Genomic DNA, 17,345 nt, shown 5'->3' with positions numbered 1-17,345 from the left:
GCTTCCACCTGAACTGTAGGCCGCTTACATTTGACCAATATATATATATATATATATATATATATATATATATATATATATATATATTTTGGGAACTGTCGCGTGGGTGTGCGGCTTTCTACGAGTTATGTGCGTCAATACAAGTCTTGTGTGTATTTGTGCTTCTTCGTGCTGCTTCTACCTATTTTTGGACTGATCCTGCGCACAATAAGATAACCGCGGCATAACCATTGTCGCCATGGGCCACGCACCGGCCAAAATCGCCGGCCCTGAAAGTATGAATTAATTTTGTACATTTGCCTTGTCACATCACATCATAGTTTTCTACCGTTGCTTTCTGCTTACAGATGACTTGTCTTATTCTTTTTAATAACGTCTTGTCACTCTTCATAACGTGATTTCGCATATTGTTCTGCTCTCACAAAGCCTTGCACTTCTACTACAAATAAACTGAGAGAACCTATGTAGCCGTAATTACACAACTGAAGAGTAGAACCAAGGATTATCGAGCGGTAGTATAAAAAATGTAATTGTAGGCGCAGCATGTGGTTCTATAGCACTTTCCTTGCCGTTTCACTAAAGCTTCATTTGGCAGAGCTTCCAGCATTTTGAATGGATCGGCATAGCTTATTTCTTTTATGGTTTCCTTCGCCTTTTGCAGTATATGCGAAAGTCAGTTTCACAGTTTTGCAGACACATCGAGACCAGAGAGACATTTCTTTTTCTTTTAATTTCTTTCCAGGAGTCCGCAAAGATCTGATTGTCCTCAACATAAGGTAAGATATTTCCAGAACATTGTGTGAGGCACATCTTCTGTTTTTCTTTTAAAGAAGTATTTGGGGAACGTTTATTGAATTGAAAAGCCCTATTTTCTAGTTGTATGAGATCTTCGCTTGAAATTGCTAGATTCGCAAAGGCGTAAAAGCGAAGATGTAGCTCCTCCATTAAATCTCTGCTTGCTATCTCTGGCATGTGAAACATAGTGATGAAGATCAGGAATGGCCATTACGTGTTCATGTTAAAGCAAAGTTTTGTTAACGGCAAGCTAAAGACGTACATTCATTCTCTAAAAGCTCCACTGAGTCAATATTACCGTGAACAGAGGTTTAGTAGGCAATAACTTTGAGGTAAATGCACGAAACAGTTTGAGACTGCCCTGGGGCAATCTAGCACAAGTCCACTGATGTCGTAGTGCCTAATTAAAATTGTGCAACTACATTATACAATAATTGACAACGAAACGATGATTCCATTGCATTTTATTATAACGTGAAGGAAAATGGTCCTTTTCGATTGTTAGAAAACCGCTCACTGAAGTTCTTGACAATGGCAGAGATGGTCAAAAATTTCGTTCTGTATCGACGCCATGGCTGTCGTTCTCTCATATTTTGGTAATGTAAGAGACGGCGCTGTTCGACAGTCCATCAGAGCAGGCGTTAATACTTGATAACCCTGGCCAGTGACGGCTCACGCCACTACTTACGCGTTCCGCGTCCTCCACTGCTTCCATAATTAGCTACGATATCGTGACGGCAGTTACCACACAGACTTTCGGTCTGGAAAGGCGATGTAACTGACCAGCGGTGGCTGCAGCAAATATAAGGAGCCCACGGCAGCGGGTAGGAACTGTGCTGGTGCCCTGAACGTGCATGCCACGATGCAGGCAATGTCCGAGTTGACAAGGTTATCAGGCCGTGAAGAGTCCTATAACTGGCTCGCTTCCACGACATGCACACCGCGAACACATCGCAGACCGAGTAGGGCAGCCTCAGAGTTGCCGAGGACGTGCAGTAGACTCAAAGTCCTAAATATTTTCCGAAAGCACCCTGGTCTCTTTCGCCATTTTTTTTCTGCTGTGAGCATGCATCACGTAGCGGCGACATGGAACCATTGACGGATTTCCATGCCATCGCGAAGAACTCACACCTCATGCCCACATAAAACGACATGTCGTCATCCTGGGAGCAGCATCTTGTGAAGCCATCTTGGAGCGATGCAACCATGGTATGACGTCAGTGCAAATCCGTAAGGAAAAAAAAACGTCGCAGTTTCGCCTGAAAGGCGAAGCATCCATTGCTATAGCAAAGTAGTGAACGGCTATACGAAGTAAGGATAGTAGTTTTATCGGCCGTATAATCTTGGAAACATTCGCCTACTAACAGATATTACGAGCATGGTGTCAACGCGCACAAGCAAACATTGACACAACATAGTCGATGAGCGTCCACACTCGCAGCCATATCGCTGGTGTGTGCAAGTGCGGCAGCAGCAGCGAACAAGGTGACCTTCCAGCCGTCTTTCGCTTCAACGCAAGACGGGCGAGAACACAGAGCGCCCAACGCTATGAGCCATTTCAGATCCCTTTGAAGATATTAGGCACGCGGCCGTACGCGGCCGTGCAAAGGACGCACGTGTTGGAGGAGTCGAAGTTGCCCCCGTCCCTTCCGCGCTGCCTCCCCGCTTTCATCTATATATAGCGCCAAGATTGAACCCCGATCATCAATTCCCCTTGCTCCCCATCACTAAATATTCAGTCGCTACCAGACCACAATGCCGCTACTACTTCCTCCCTCCCAACCCCCCACGGCCTTTCGCGTGACGCAAGACGGCGCGTTTCCTCTCCACTTTCTTCCTTTGCACGCACAAGATTGAGCCGCAATCATCGGTTTCCCTCACATCCTTTCACTCGTACATACAACATGCGACGCGTGACAATAGCGTTATTGCCTTGGTTATCTATACGGAACATCACTGTGATGGCGCCCCCCGACAGCAAAAATGCGCATGGAGTGAAATTGCAATAAAACTTCGCCGTGACATCACCGATGCAGGTATCCACTACATAGCTATGGAGATCGCGGTATTGCTTGACCCCAACCTCCCGGAAACTGTGAAGAAAGTTTACGTGGGTGCTAACCATACGGCCTGTTGAATGTATGAAAGTTTTCATACTGCGCCACCGTGGTATACCCAGCTGCTCCGCGAGCCATGTAAGTGTCATTTTCTTGCTGAAGTTCCACTCGCTGGCGGTACCCATACACTAAAGGTGAAGGCAGGAACCGCAAAAGCGTGCTGCCGGCGGCGCTTATGGTTCCCACACCCGTCGCAATGACGACGACAAAAAGGAGCGGTCTCCTCACCAGCCGGAGATGCCGCTTGCATCATGAAGATCGCCCAGCTAGTGGGGTAAGAACCGTTGGCTGCAGCGCCATGGCCTCCATCACGACCACAATCCTTTCTCGAGAGCAGTCGGCGCGTCACAAACGACATAGCTCATCTGCCCCAGCCAAAAAAGGCCTCAGTACTCAATAGGAACATCCAGCCGCGACTTGCGCCGCCGTTCGCACATTCGCAGTCCTCTCTTCTAACATTAACCACGACGTTTTTGATCCCAGTGGCAAGCCAGACAGTAGTTTCGCTGTCGCGTAGTGTTACGATGCTTTTTACAGACAGTTCAAAGTACATTCTAGCTACAAGCAGTAGAAAGCGCCACTTGATTCTTGGCACACGTTCGTATTCAACGCAAGAAACAGTAAGCTCGAAAATGGAGTGCTTTTTTGCACATTATTAGCAGTATTGGAGAATGATGACGTATGTAGTGTCACACCGTGTTGCTCATAGAGGGCGAATAAATTTGCCCTAGACAATATTCACCGCCTTCAGTTACGAATATTTCTCTGTAAATAATTCAATATTTGTCCGGAATGAAGCCCTGATAGTTTTCTGCAATGGTATTTTAAACCGCACGCTGACATAATAGTTGCCTTAGGTGTTTCTTGAAGTATAGTGACCTGCCCTTTGTTCCCAGTTCCTCGTTCATGATAATCGTAAAATGGTTGCTTGAATATTTGGGACTCCGCGGAGCCGCACACTATCTAGCGTAGGAAGGCGTCCACATTTGGAAATTGTTGTACGCCGTGCCAGCCACCACTTCCTGGGCCTAACCGTAAGTTAGGCGCCTTAGGAAAATTCTCACAGTGGCCAGCTGCACTTAGCTGAATAAAAACTACTGATAAAAAGCGGTGACACTTTGAAACGTTGGTTCAAAATCGTCCTTTATGGTGACGTCAACGAGAATGCAAAAAGCTCGTTCGTGCACTTATTTATATAATAATAATAATAATAATAATAATAATAATAATATTATTATTATTATTATTATTAATAACAATAATAATAAGCTTTGTTTCTCACGTTCCACAGAATACAGAATGAGAGCGGAGGTAAGGGTAAAAGCTGCATGCAGCTTTTTGAGAAAGCCCCATTAGGCCCCACATGACAGTATGACGAGGAAACCGCTTAGGCATGACAAATATAGAGAAATACTGGAAACATTGGAATACATACTGAATTTCTGAAAGTACAAGGGCACAAATACTTACAGTAGGGATCAGTAAGAAAAGGCCCTTACATAACTGAGAACAGCCTTACTACATTTGTTAACATTCTGTGATGTAACAAACAATAACGCAACATACAAAAAACAGCGAAACACCATTCATTAGTGCAGGAGCGGCAAAACAATAATTAACTTATTTTTCGATATTTCTTCCAGTGAGATCCTATTCCGTTCAAGTTTGTTAAGGTAACAGGGAGGAGGAGGAGGAGGAGGAGGAGGATGGAACTTGATTGTTACAGAAATTGTTGCGCGATTTATTCCTGGGTGGTTCCCTCTGACAGGGCTCCAGTGGCGATCGTGGCTCACCGGGCCTGGCCAAGGGTCGCCAGTTGGCTTCCCAGGCCCGGTTCGGAGAATCTCACCTCCCAACGCCACGTAGTGAATGTGTGTGCTGTGACTCGTGGCGAAATTGCATCGCCCGGGCGGTCGGCGCATTCATGTGTTATGCAGGCCAGTGTCGCTGTATGGTTGCTACACCACGGACATGTCCGGGACAAGTGTCGGTAGGTGTTCGTTTGCAGGCGGCGCCAGTCCCTTGCCTAGAGTTTATTGAGAGCTTTGTCTCGGGGAGCGTATTCTCTTCTCTCGAGACATCGGTCCGGCAGTATTTGGTGACTTGTGCTTAATAAGTCGCCGGTCGCTTGTCGGTCTGTCGGGGGCTGAAGAATAGTGTGGTCTGCAGCTCGGCTAGTGAGACCTCGAGCTGAGCGCTCCGCCTCTTCGTTGGCCCACAGGTCTTCATTCCCGGGGCACCAGACGATAACGTGGATCCGTTCTAGTGAGAGGCCCAGAATTCGAATGGCTTGTATAGGGAGTGTTCCATTCATGTATAAACGGCACACCACTTGTAAGTCCTTAAGGACGCGGGTGGGGCCTTCCCTTGCTCTCCGTAGTTATAGGAGGAGACTTCAATGCCCCACACACCACGTGGGGATACTTATATACCAGAGCAAAAGGAAGGGACTTATGGAACGTCTCGCAAGAATTAGGCCTCACGCTCGTCACAGACCCCGCCACTCCAACCAGAGTAGGCACGGCGCTAAACAGGGACACAACCCCAGACCTAACCTCTACCAAGAATATTGAAAAAGCGACGTGGCACAACACACTGGAAGATTTGGGTAGTGACCACCGCATATTAGAGTTACACGTCAAAGAAGGGCCGAATAGACCCAAGGAACGACAGATCAAATTAGTAGACTGGGAACTATTTCGTAGAACGCGAGAGAAGACACAGCAACGATCAATCGCAGACATAGAACAATGGACTAAGGAGCTCAGTGATGACGTCAAAGCTGCCACAAAAATAGCACCACCTGAATCTAACTTGGATAAATGCGACAGCAGACTTCTCCACATGTGGGAAGCTAAGCAGTCGCTTCAGAATAGACTTAGCGGTCAGAAGCATAACAGAAAGTTAAGAAAGCGCATAGCACTCCTCAACAAAAAAATAGAAGAACATGCTAAGCAATTGACCAAAGAACAATGGGACGAGATATGAAATTCCATGGACGGACAATTAAGCACCGGCAAAACGTGGCACATGCTCAGGTTCCTGCTTGACCATGACAATAACAAGAAAACTCACATGCAAGCCATTAATAAGTTAATACACGCATATGAGCGTACAGAAGAGGAATTTCTCAATGAATTACAGCAGAAATACTTAAAACAGGCACCCCCTTGCATCTATCCTATCTACAGCGGGAATACAAACGCAAAATTAGACGAGCAACTCACGGAGGCAGAAATCCGCGCGGCCCTACAAAAGTTAAACACCAAATCCGCCCCAGGCCCGGACGGTATTACCAACAAGACTCTCAGGAACCTGGATGATGAATCGATAGCCAAACTAACAGAATACATAAACGAGTGTTGGGTAAAGGGAGAAGTGCCAGCTCAATGGAAGAAAGCGACGATAACGCTTATTCCAAAACCTGGTACAAAGCTTGTGATAGGCAACCTCGGACCAATCTCCCTAACATCCTGCGTCGAAAAATTAATGGTACATGTCATTTTAAACAGAGTAGACAACTTCTTAGAGGACAACAACATATACCCAGATACAATGATAGGATTTCGCAAAAATCTTTCGACACAAGATGCGATGCTCCACCTAAGCATCAGGTAATCGATTTCAAAACACGCTCTCGACAAGGGCCATCTTGGGCCTTGATCTTAAAAAAGCTTTCGATGATGCCAACCACGCAACCATATTGGAAAACATCGAACGAATAGGACTAGGGCAACGGACGTATAACTACATCAATAGCTTCCTATCAGACAGGAAAGCAGTCATCTCCGTCGGAGGGCTCAAGTCGCCCGAGATCGACATAGGGGGGGCCGGCACGCCGCAAGGCGCTGTCATTTCGCCGATGCTGTTTAATCTCGTCTTGATGGGACTCCTCGAAAAATTAAATCACATAGAGTCCCTGAATCACACAATCTACGCGGACGATATTACTATCTGGACCTGTGATGGCAGCGACGGATCCATAGAACAACGACTCCAGACTGCGATTAACACAGTAGAGGAACACCTCATAGGAACAGGCCTCACATGCTCTGCAGAGAAATCTGAACTTCTATTGTACCACCCCACACTTAGAGGCAGGCCTCCCAAAGGATACGACAGAAACAAGGCTCATGAGGAAATCAAGCTACACACCAAGAACGGGCGGAATATCCCAATAGTCAACCAGCTCAAAGTGCTGGATCTGGTAATCGAGAGCAAAGGCACAAATAAGGAAACCGTAAAGAAGTTAGACACAAAGGTAACAAACACCATGAGATTAATCAAACGAATTACTAACAAGCACCAAGGTATGAAGGAAGAAAGTATCATACGGCTTATACAATCATTCGTAATCAGTCAGATCGCATACATAGCAGCCTTCCACAATTGGTTTGCAGCTGAAAAGCGTAAAATTAACAACATGATAAAAAAAGCATACAAACTAACTCTAGGGATTCCCATCAGTACGAGCACGTATCTCTTGCTAAAGTTAGGACTCCACAACACACTGGACGAACTCATAGAAGCACAACAAACATCTCAAGCAGAGAGACTAACCAAAACCAAAACGGGACGGCATATACTAAGCAAACTAGGAATGAATTATCACAATCTATACGGGGAAAAGAGGACGATAATGAGAGAAATTCGTGACAAACTCCTGGTACCAAATATACCCAAGAACATGCATTCAGGTTACAACGACGGCAGACGCAAGAGTAGAGCAGAGAAAATTATCCGAAGCTTTGGGTCAGACGACAGAGCAATCTTCGTAGACGCGGCTGAATACCCAGACAGAAATAGCTATGTAGCAGTAATCGTAGATCACACCCAAAAACCCCTTACAAGCGTATCAGTTAACACCAAACATTCCGAGACCGCAGAGGAGGTAGCCATTGCACTAGCATTGGTCTCCACGAATGCTCAGTACATCATAAGCGATTCCCAAGCGGCCATTAGAAATTATGCAAAAGGTAGGATCTGTCCTGAGGCATGGCACATCATCAGAGTCAATGAAGCAAAGTTCTCCGATGCAGAGAAGAACGGCAGGCAATTGCCCTGGTTCCCAGCGCATACGACTCCACACATTCCCGCAGTCAACCTCAACGAGGTAGCACACCGCGAAGCTCGAGGTCTTACTCGCCGAGCTGAGCAAAGAGTGACTTCCATCGGTCAGGAGAACGCGGAGGAGGAAATCTGGAGAGAAAAAGATATATTAACAAGATTTAATGATATTACTAAATTTTATCAAAATCGGAGGCGAGTATTACCACCGCCTCACACTAAACTGAACAGAGCTGAGTCCGTTACTTGGAGGCGACTACAAACAGAAACTTATACGAGTCCCGTGCAACTAAAAACTTTCTACCCCGATATATACGAGAGCGACATGTGCAAGCTATGCAAGTCTGTTAGAGCCACCCTTCAACACATGTTGTGGGGATGTGAAATATACCAAAATAAAATGGCAGTCTCCCCAGAAAATCTACGGGCGCGGTAGTCGGCCGTGCTGCTCAGCTCAGAACTCCAAGACCAACTTTGGGCCGTCCAGCGAGCCAAGGAAGCCGCACGGGAGCAGCAGCTCCCAGTGGCCATCTAAGCGGCCCCAGGCCCGGGCCTCCCAATCGCCGGATTCCAAATAAAGTTATCACATCAACAGCTAAGGTTAAGCCTGGACATATCGAAGCGAAAAGGTGCGGTGATATTTATGGTTTAGCTTATGATGATGCTTTATGATTTAGCCTATGGATATGCTTATGGTTTAACTTATGTATATCCTTATGGTTTAGGTTATGGATATGCTTACGCTTTAGCTTATGGTTATAGTTTATTATTTAGACTATGGTTACGCTTACGGTTTAACTTATGGATATGCTTTGGTTAGCTTATGGTTATGCTATACGTGTGCCTTGTATAGTTATGCTAATTGCTTATCAATAATGTATACTATAAGTTATGCAGGATTATTCAACTTCTTTATTTATCATTGTTGGGCACATTTTCTTGCGATTTCTGTACAGCCATAAACACAGCTCTCTGTATCGGTAGTATCACTCTCTTCTTCCATGTTGAATGCGCACGCCCATTCTCTGGCAAGCGGTTATACAGTCGGCCTCCGCGATGAACACGCGCTTGCGGCGAACGTCAAACGATGACGCATCGCGTGCGGCAGTGACCACCTGCGCCGCGCGTGACGTCATGCGCGGCAGCGGCGAAAGTCAGACGACGGAGCTGGCAGCCGCCACCTGCGCCGACTCCGAACACGCTTCCAGAGCCAATCATAGAGAAATTCAACAAGAGGGGACACTCTTCAAAAACTGGCAACAGGAAACACGTCACGCCTAGTTTCAACACCATCCGTTAGTTGACGCGAGCATCAGAAAAAAAGAATGTGAAATAAACTTTCACACAACGTTTTATTTTTTTTATTCCTTCCCACTAAAGGTGAAAAAGTTTTGCGTGTAAATGAACTTATCCTTTGCAACTTTTTGTCGCGTTGCCTAGCAACAAGCTAGCGGCACGCCAGACGCGCGTGCATACGTCATGCGCCAGACAAGCCGCAGGAGTGAGCGCGGCCGGTCGTACGTGCGAAGCTCACGTGCTCGGCGACCCGTCTGTTTTGGATATAGCTCATTTTTTGGGGGCTCCGGAACTTCTCTATGCTTCTCTTGCGCATCGTCTGCATTTCGACACGGCACCACTGCACTACTGGACTACGGCAAGGTGAGAAACTTGGTTTGACAGTGTGCGGCGCATTTTAAGCACATTTAGGCTTAGTTCGAGTGGCGCAGTTAGCAAAAAAAAAAAAAGCTCCGCCGTCCTGGCGCAGTTAAATTGAGTTAATGCCTCGTCCTGGGATATCCTTGCGACGCTTTCTATGAGCCCCTACATTACTGTAGCTTATTTCGGTAGTTTTTGGGCACGCTTGCTGCGCCCGGCCTATTGACGCAGTAAGCGAAAACCTGCTCGGCCGTGTGACGCATTTGCGCGTGTATGTACTATCGGCCAAAAAAGTAAACGGACCACGGCTCAAGTGGCCGGAGCGGCTGCGGGGCCACACCGGGGCGTTGCTATCGCGCTCTGCGCGCTGACGGCGAGAGTGCCCCGAGTGACGCCAGACTTCTCCCTCACTCTCACGCGGGGTCTCGGCACGCTTGATAAATTTCTAGCGCACCATTCGGTTGCTCTGCTGCTGACGGTCGCGACGAAGGGGATCGTGCGTCGCCGGTAGTCCAGCACATGGCGCTGCAGTGCAGTAGCGGGCGGCCGCAGCGCATCGAAGCGCGGGACTCGGAAGGAATGAAGACCCGTTCTGATTGTTGTTTTGCTCATGTTCACCTTGTGTTTCATATTAGTGCATGTTGCCGGCGTCCACCGCTGCTCCATTTTAGGCTGCATAACACAACTAGCAGCAACGGTGGGATAGTGATGCGCGCTTTTTCATGCCAGCCCGACAAGTTACAGGCGCGAAGCTTTACTGAGGGCACGGCTTTTTTGTCAAGGGTACTTTTCAGGCAGTATCTCCAGCAGTGGGTTTACTATTTACATGAGTGGCGCCTCTGAAAACTGCTTTAGTTAGCTACTACAATGCGTAGGCCGTTATGAAACTTTACAAAAGTACGGCCAGGAAAAGATAATTGGGAAGACGAATCGGAGAAACTAGATAGTCGTGGAAGTTTATTCACGGAAGCATTCCATGGCTTGAAGAGGTCTTCAGTGCGATGAAAAGTTGCCGTCGACCGCGATGACTTGGCTTACTCGCCTTGGCATCGAGTCGTAGAGCGCCGCCACTATAGCTTCGGACGTCTGCGCAGCGCTTCCCGCCATCTAACTTATTGCGCGGACGTGAAAGAGCGCGCGTCACCGTAGCCGCCATTGCGGCTACTTGCGTTATGCTGCCTAAAATCGAGCAGCGGTGGAGGCCAGCGACAGGCACTAATATGAAACACAAGGTGAATATAAGCAAAACAACAATCACAACGGGTCTTCGTTCCTTCTAAGTGCCGCGCTTTGATGCGCTGCGGCCGCCCGCCACTGCACGACAGCGCCATGTGCTGGACTGCCGGCGACGTACGGTCCCCTTCGTTGCGAACGTCAGCAGCAGAGCAACCGAACGGTGCACTAGAAATTTATCAAGCATGACGAAGCCCCGCGTGAGAGTGAGTGCGAAGTCTGGCGTCACTCGGGGCACTCTCGCCGTCAGCGCGCGGAGCGCGATAGCAGCGCCCCGGTGTGGCCCTGCATCCGCTCTGGCCACTTCAGCCGTGGTCCGTTTACTTTTTTGGCCGATAGTACGTACGTACATGCGTGTACTCTGTCGTAGCGCCTAAGACAGACAAGTTTTCGCGCATTCTTTGGCCCCCAACATTATTGTAACTAACGTCGTTATATTTGGGGTAGCTTAGAAGCGCGGTTGCCGTGCTCGGCGTAGTGGCGCAGTTAGCGAAAAGCAGCTCGGCTGTGTGCCGCAGTTAGTTTCGCGTGTAATGAATCTTACTGGTAGAAGTTCGTGACGCATTCTCTGACCCGAGAAAGTATTGTTATTTGGTAACTTTTTGGGATATCTTGAGGCTTGCTCGCCGCGCCTGGGGTTGTGAAGCTGTTAACAAAAAAGCAAGCCGGCCATAGTGAGTTTTGCGTGTACTGAATTTTAGTGGGACAAGTTTGTGACGCATTTTATAGCCCTGCAACAACATATACCTTATTTCGGCACTCACGCTTCTCGAAAACGCGACGAGCGATTGCCGAGAGTGATAACACGGGAGTGTTGCATGCGCCGGCAGGATGCGTAAACGATAACACGGAGGAGCTCAAGAACATGACATTTATGTATTCTGAGCGACTGAAAACAGGCTTTGCACCCACGAATCTGACTTGCGTACGATTAGAAGGCATTCTGCGAGCAAGTAACATGGTCTGGCTGAGCCTGTGTTGCAGCCACTTTGTGTACTTGGCGTACCACCGTGTCGACTGCGGCCAAGTTGTTTTGAAAACGCGCAGTCACCCGTGTATTTGTGCACTTAAAGTGCCGGAAATAATGCCCGGGAAAGGAGGGGTGCTTGAAAATCGGATGTTCAGATTTTATGGCATCGTTTGGGAGGAGTCTTTGCTGCGAAATGTACGTAAAAGTGAATTTATCTGTAATGCCACTCATTCACCACTCACGCACGTTTCGCCTCTACACGCAATATTCCTGTTAGGTCAGTATACCGAAATGATACATGCCTGTAATTTACTTTCTTTCAGCTGATGGCATCCGGTGGAGCATCGTACCGCAACGACTGCTGCTTACCTGGTGCCACAACTATGAATGAATGCAGAAGAAGCCCGGAACGAGCATTTCTATAGAGCAAAATAAACATTTCATAATTTCAGAAGACGTCTGTCGTTTTCTTTATGAAATTGCACCTGACAGATTCGGCGCAGTCATGTCAAGGTCCATCGCAATCATTTCTACTTAATAATGAAACGATTCCACGCCAAGGCCGCGCGAGGTTCAGCAGGAGCGAAAAACAAAATGAATGCCGCGCCGAGCAGCGGAGCCGGTGCGGCGTGTACCATCTGGTGTTGGTACACGCCGTGATAATCTCTCTGAAGGCGTCAATAATTGTCTTGGAGGTTAGCTCCTTGTCAAAAGGGTCGACTGGGTAAAATATAAATACTATAAAGTCTTCAACAACGCAAAATATTCTTATGGTCGTCAGCTGCAGGCGAGCGAGTAAGCCTCGGTCATAGCGTCCCAACAATATGTCGCTATAGGTGCCAAACATGAACATATACACACTCCCTGCTTTTGAATTAAAACCCTATTGTCATGACAAATGAATGTAGATTTTAGGTAGTAAGTGAGCATTTCCATGAAGCGGCCGGCACTCATTCCACAGACACTTTGAAACTTGACTACGCCGTGCTTGCCAATGCAATCCACCAACTTCCTCTAAAATCATGTTACTTGGTAACGAATAGTACAAGTTTTTGACATCAACGGAAAAAGCGCAGCAGTCCGGTGGGCACTCACTTTGCAAGAAAGTAGACACTAATTTCGGCTTCCGGATGAGTAAAGGGTCGTCCACTTCCAGATTTCTCAAGGATGTTTGCAGGAAAGCACCTAGGAGTCGCTGCCGTGTTCCCCGCTCAGACACAATCACAAGAAAATGGGTTTCCGCCTTACGTACTTTTGCCGAGAAGAACACAGTTTTATTCTAAATAAATACCTTTTATTTCATAGGCTGATTTATTGGCTGATATGAGCTCCCATTCATTTGTGCAGAAGCCTTGTCCGCAAACATTAACTGTTCGAAATCACTTAGGCATCGCGTGTATGCAGACGGAATAGTGGATCGCTCCTTTTCGGCGTTTTCTGCAGTCTGGATGGGAAGCAATTGTGGTTCTGCCGTAAAATCCATATTCTTGCTTGGCGATAACGTAGGCCGTCTCCAAGAAGACCATGTCATGATCACAGGCTACCACGTCCCTCTCAAGCACGACGCAAGCAGCGACATTTTTTTGACGTCTTACACATGTGCATTCAAGCAATTTCTTGCACAAGTTTTTTTATGTGAGCATAGTCGCTGCTTCCGCAAGATATTACTATACCACGCCGAACACCATTCCTTCTAAAGCATGCCCTTCACTTGTACCAATTCATGCTGCAACTTGCAGGTGGGAACATGCGCCACATTGATTTGATAGGTTTTCAGAACTCGTGCAAAGACACATGTTCTGTATATATTGAATGTCAGCGTTAACTCAAGGATGCCGGGTCAAGCGAGGTCACTGGCCTACCAGAACGATTTTGCACGCAGCGAATGAAACTTTCGAGGTATCCGCACTTAGAAAGTTTGCAACATCCTTCATTTCATCTCATTTTATTTCCTTAAAGACCCCGTAGTAGGGGTATTACATAAGGGGCGGGAATACAAAATATCCAAACATGTGTTATAATGCATTCAATTCGGTATTCCCGCATTCAATTCAATTTTTTCAATCACTTCCCTATTTTTTATGAGGTCAGCCAGTCAGTGGACATAGATGAAGCTTGGATTATTTTTAGAGATACATTAAAGGCTTTAATTGAAAAATACATACCTTCCAAACTTTTGACAACTAGACGCCGGAAAGATAAACCTTGGGTAGACAAGAAAATTAGCTCGCTAATTAACAAAAATCGCCGCCTGTATGCTTCGTACTTGAAGACTCGCAATCAGTCTGTTTTCCATGAAATGCGTCACTTGAACTACAAAGTTAAGCAAGAAATAAAGGTAAATAAACAAACTTATATCTCATCGCTTGACGCAAAGTTGAGGGATAATCCCAAATAATTTCGGAAATTTGTTAAAATAAATGGTAAAGTGGGCACCGCTGTCCCTATTTTATCAGTTGGCGAAAAAACAGTGCTTGATGATTATGAGAAGGCTTGCTGTCTGAACTCCTATGTTAAAAGTGTTCTTTCTGAGACGTACACTGGTGAACTGCCGGAAATACAAGAAATAGTCTACGAAAATGTGGCTATGGTTACTGTCAGATATAACAGTGTTCTGAAGCTTATTTCCAATCTGAACAACAAATCGGCTGGTGGTCCTGATGGCATTCCGTCCCAGGTATTGAAATCCTGATCTGAAGAAATTGGACATTTTTCGTAGATCTGTTTAATAAATAATTAAGTACCATTTCATTACCTGCCGAGTGGAAGGTAGCCCACGTCGTTCCCATTCATAAAAATGGTCCCAAAAATGTACTATAAAACTACAGGCCTATTTCTGTAACATGTGTATGTTGCAAAACAATAGAATACAGTGCCGTGATGAAGCACTTTCACAGCAATAATTTCTTTTCGAATTTTCAGCATGGATTCAGGCCTGGCTTGTCATGTACGACTCAACTGGTAGAGTTCTCGCATGATCTCTTTTGCTCTTTTGACCTTGGATTTCAGGTAGACTGCATATTTTTGATTTCCGGAAAGCTTTTGACACCGTTTCTTGTGCATTGCTTTTACATAAATTTTCTTGTCTCGGTATACACCCTGCAATAGTACTTGGATTGGAAATTACCTGTCTGGACGAACAGAGCATGTTTTAATAAACGGCACTAAATCAACACCCGTCACCGTAACCTCTGGTGTGCCCCAAGGGTCTGTTTTGGGGCCTTTGTTATTTTTAGTCTTTATAAATGACATTGTCCACAATCTAGAATGTGAAGTGAGGTGATATGCTGATGATTGTGCCATATACAAGAATGTACAAAATGATTGTGATGTTAGTAGTTTGCAGAATGTCCTAAACAAAATTCATGCTTGGTGCATAAAGTGGGGCATGTCTTTGAACAGTGCTAAATGCCAACTTGTGTCATTCACCCGTAAACGATTTCCTGTGAGATCAGTGTATAAATTAGACGGACTACTTCTTAAAAAGATCCAACACTACAAATACCTCGGGGTCTATTTTTCAGAAAATTTAACATGGAACAGACATATTGAATACTTAACCTTAAAATCATCTCGTATGCTAAACCTTGTTAGACGTAATCTTTATACCGCCCCCGAGAAAGTAAAAGAACTGCTTTACATAACAAATGTTCCTCCGGTACTCGAATACGCTTGCCAGGTATGGGACCCTCAAAACTCTATACTTATAGAAAAGCTTGAACGCGTCCAAAACCACGCTGAAGATTTGTTTCTGGTAATTATAACTTTCATAGCAGTATTACACTAGTTAAAGAGGACCTTGGTTGGAAAACACTAGCACACTACCGGTTAACTGCAAAATTAGAACTTTTTCCCAATCTACTCTGATCTCACAGGAATAAATAAGAACTTCTACATTTTCCCTCCCCACTTCATCCCTGAACGATGTGATCACGAGCTGAAAGTTCTTGAAATGCGCTGGCGTACTGATGTCTACCGTAATTCGTTTCTTCCGCATGCTTCCGCACACTGGAATAGGCTTCCCAGGAGCATTGGTGAATGTAAAACGTGTTCAGAGTTCCTGTCTTTATTGTCACGCAGTCTGTCGTAGTATAATATCATCCCGTTTTCTTTATATTATTTGGCTGGCATTGCACTTCATGCAATAGTGTACACTTTCCATTTCTGTCTTCTAATTTTGCACCGCATTTCACTGAAGACCGTTTTGCCGTCGAGATGACTCATCGATGTTACGTATTTTGTTACTTTTACCACCTGTGCTTAGCTGTACCAAGTTTTTGTCACATGTTAATTTTTCTTCGATTTGACCCCCCCCCCTGCTATAATGCCCTTGTGGTGCTGTAAATACTTGTATGAATATATAAAATAAAATAAAGGTAAATAAAAAGTTGTTACATTTTGAAGAAATTGTGAAGAGCAGGTGAGGGCCGCCATTTGATGAGGAAGGCTCTTCCAGTTTTAGATGCTCGGTAGAAAAATGAAGCTGAAAATGTATTTGTGCGTGAATGTGGTTGTGCTACCAGCTGGGGCTGGCCAGTGCGTCGTGACCGGTGCGTTGGGGGAACATTATATGGTGGTTGATTGAGCATCGAATAGTAGAATCTGTGGAAGGGGTAAAAGGTGCCAATGCGGCGACAAAGGGATAGAAGCGATAAGGAAGATTCTTTTTTTAAAGATGACCCGCTGACATTGTAAGAGTATGTGGATTGAATACACCTGGTGGCATACACCTGGTGGAATACCATCACCTGGTGATGGTATTCACTGCGCGGTAAATAACGCAGTCATCGGCAAACATACGGATATGGCAGGACACATGCAAGGGTAAGTCGTTAATATTCATTAAGAAAAGAAGGGGGCCAAGGACGGACCCCTGTGGTACGCCTGATGTGACGAGTGTACTGTTTGAATCGTGGTTATTAAATGAGACATACTGTGAGCGTTTAGTAAAAATTGCTCAAGCCATTTTAGGATATCAGGATGCAAATGCAAACGAGAAAGTTTTAGTAATAGGCGTTGATGAGCGATTTTCTCAAATGCTTTCGCGTAATCCAAAAGTATGGCGTCTGTTTGTATGTTACTGTCAAGATTAGCATGAACATCATGAAGAAATAGGGCAAGCTTGGTCTCGCAAGAACGGCCCCTGCGGAACTCATGCTGTGAAGGATGAAAGAAGTTGTTAGCGCCTAGAAAGTTCATAATATGAGAGTAGATTACATGCTCCATGATCTTGCAGGGAACATTTGTCAATGAGATGGGGTTGTAATTTAGCGGAGAATTTTTGTTGCCCTATTTGTAGACTGGAGTAACCTTCCCCATCTTCCACTCGTCTGGCATGGTGCGTGTGGAAACGACTGAAAATAATAAATATAGAAACTCTGCAGAAATGTGTTTTGTGTTTTTTAGTAGTTTAGAGTTAGTGTCATCAATGCCAGATGATGAAGACAACCTAATATTTTCTATCACCTATAAAAGCTCACGTACTGTGAATATGATGGCTGACATGT

The 17,345-nt window shown here is 45.7% G+C and overlaps 1 protein-coding gene across 3 annotated transcripts in view; it reads left to right on the top strand.

Moving 5' to 3' along the window:
* LOC135897409 (complement inhibitor RaCI7-like) overlaps nucleotides 1-17,345 on the top strand; it is a 139,005-nt gene that overhangs the window by 50,156 nt on the left and 71,504 nt on the right. For 2 of the 3 annotated variants that reach the window (XR_011511846.1, XR_011511845.1), the window contains exon 3: nucleotides 743-776. Coding sequence is in view for 1 of the 3 variants with exons in the window: in XM_070533050.1 (XP_070389151.1) it covers nucleotides 239-275; nucleotides 743-776 (71 nt within the window). In the remaining 2 variants the exon portion in view is untranslated. Of the gene's footprint in view, nucleotides 1-141; nucleotides 276-742; nucleotides 777-17,345 lie in introns of those variants that run through there. The other variant, XM_070533050.1, reaches the window with a different exon arrangement.

This window comes from Dermacentor albipictus, chromosome 2 (genome assembly GCF_038994185.2).
Source record: "Dermacentor albipictus isolate Rhodes 1998 colony chromosome 2, USDA_Dalb.pri_finalv2, whole genome shotgun sequence".
Classification (NCBI taxonomy): Eukaryota; Metazoa; Arthropoda; class Arachnida; order Ixodida; family Ixodidae; genus Dermacentor; species Dermacentor albipictus.
Note: the sequence above shows the minus strand (reverse complement) of the source record. Positions and strands in the feature narration are given on the sequence as shown.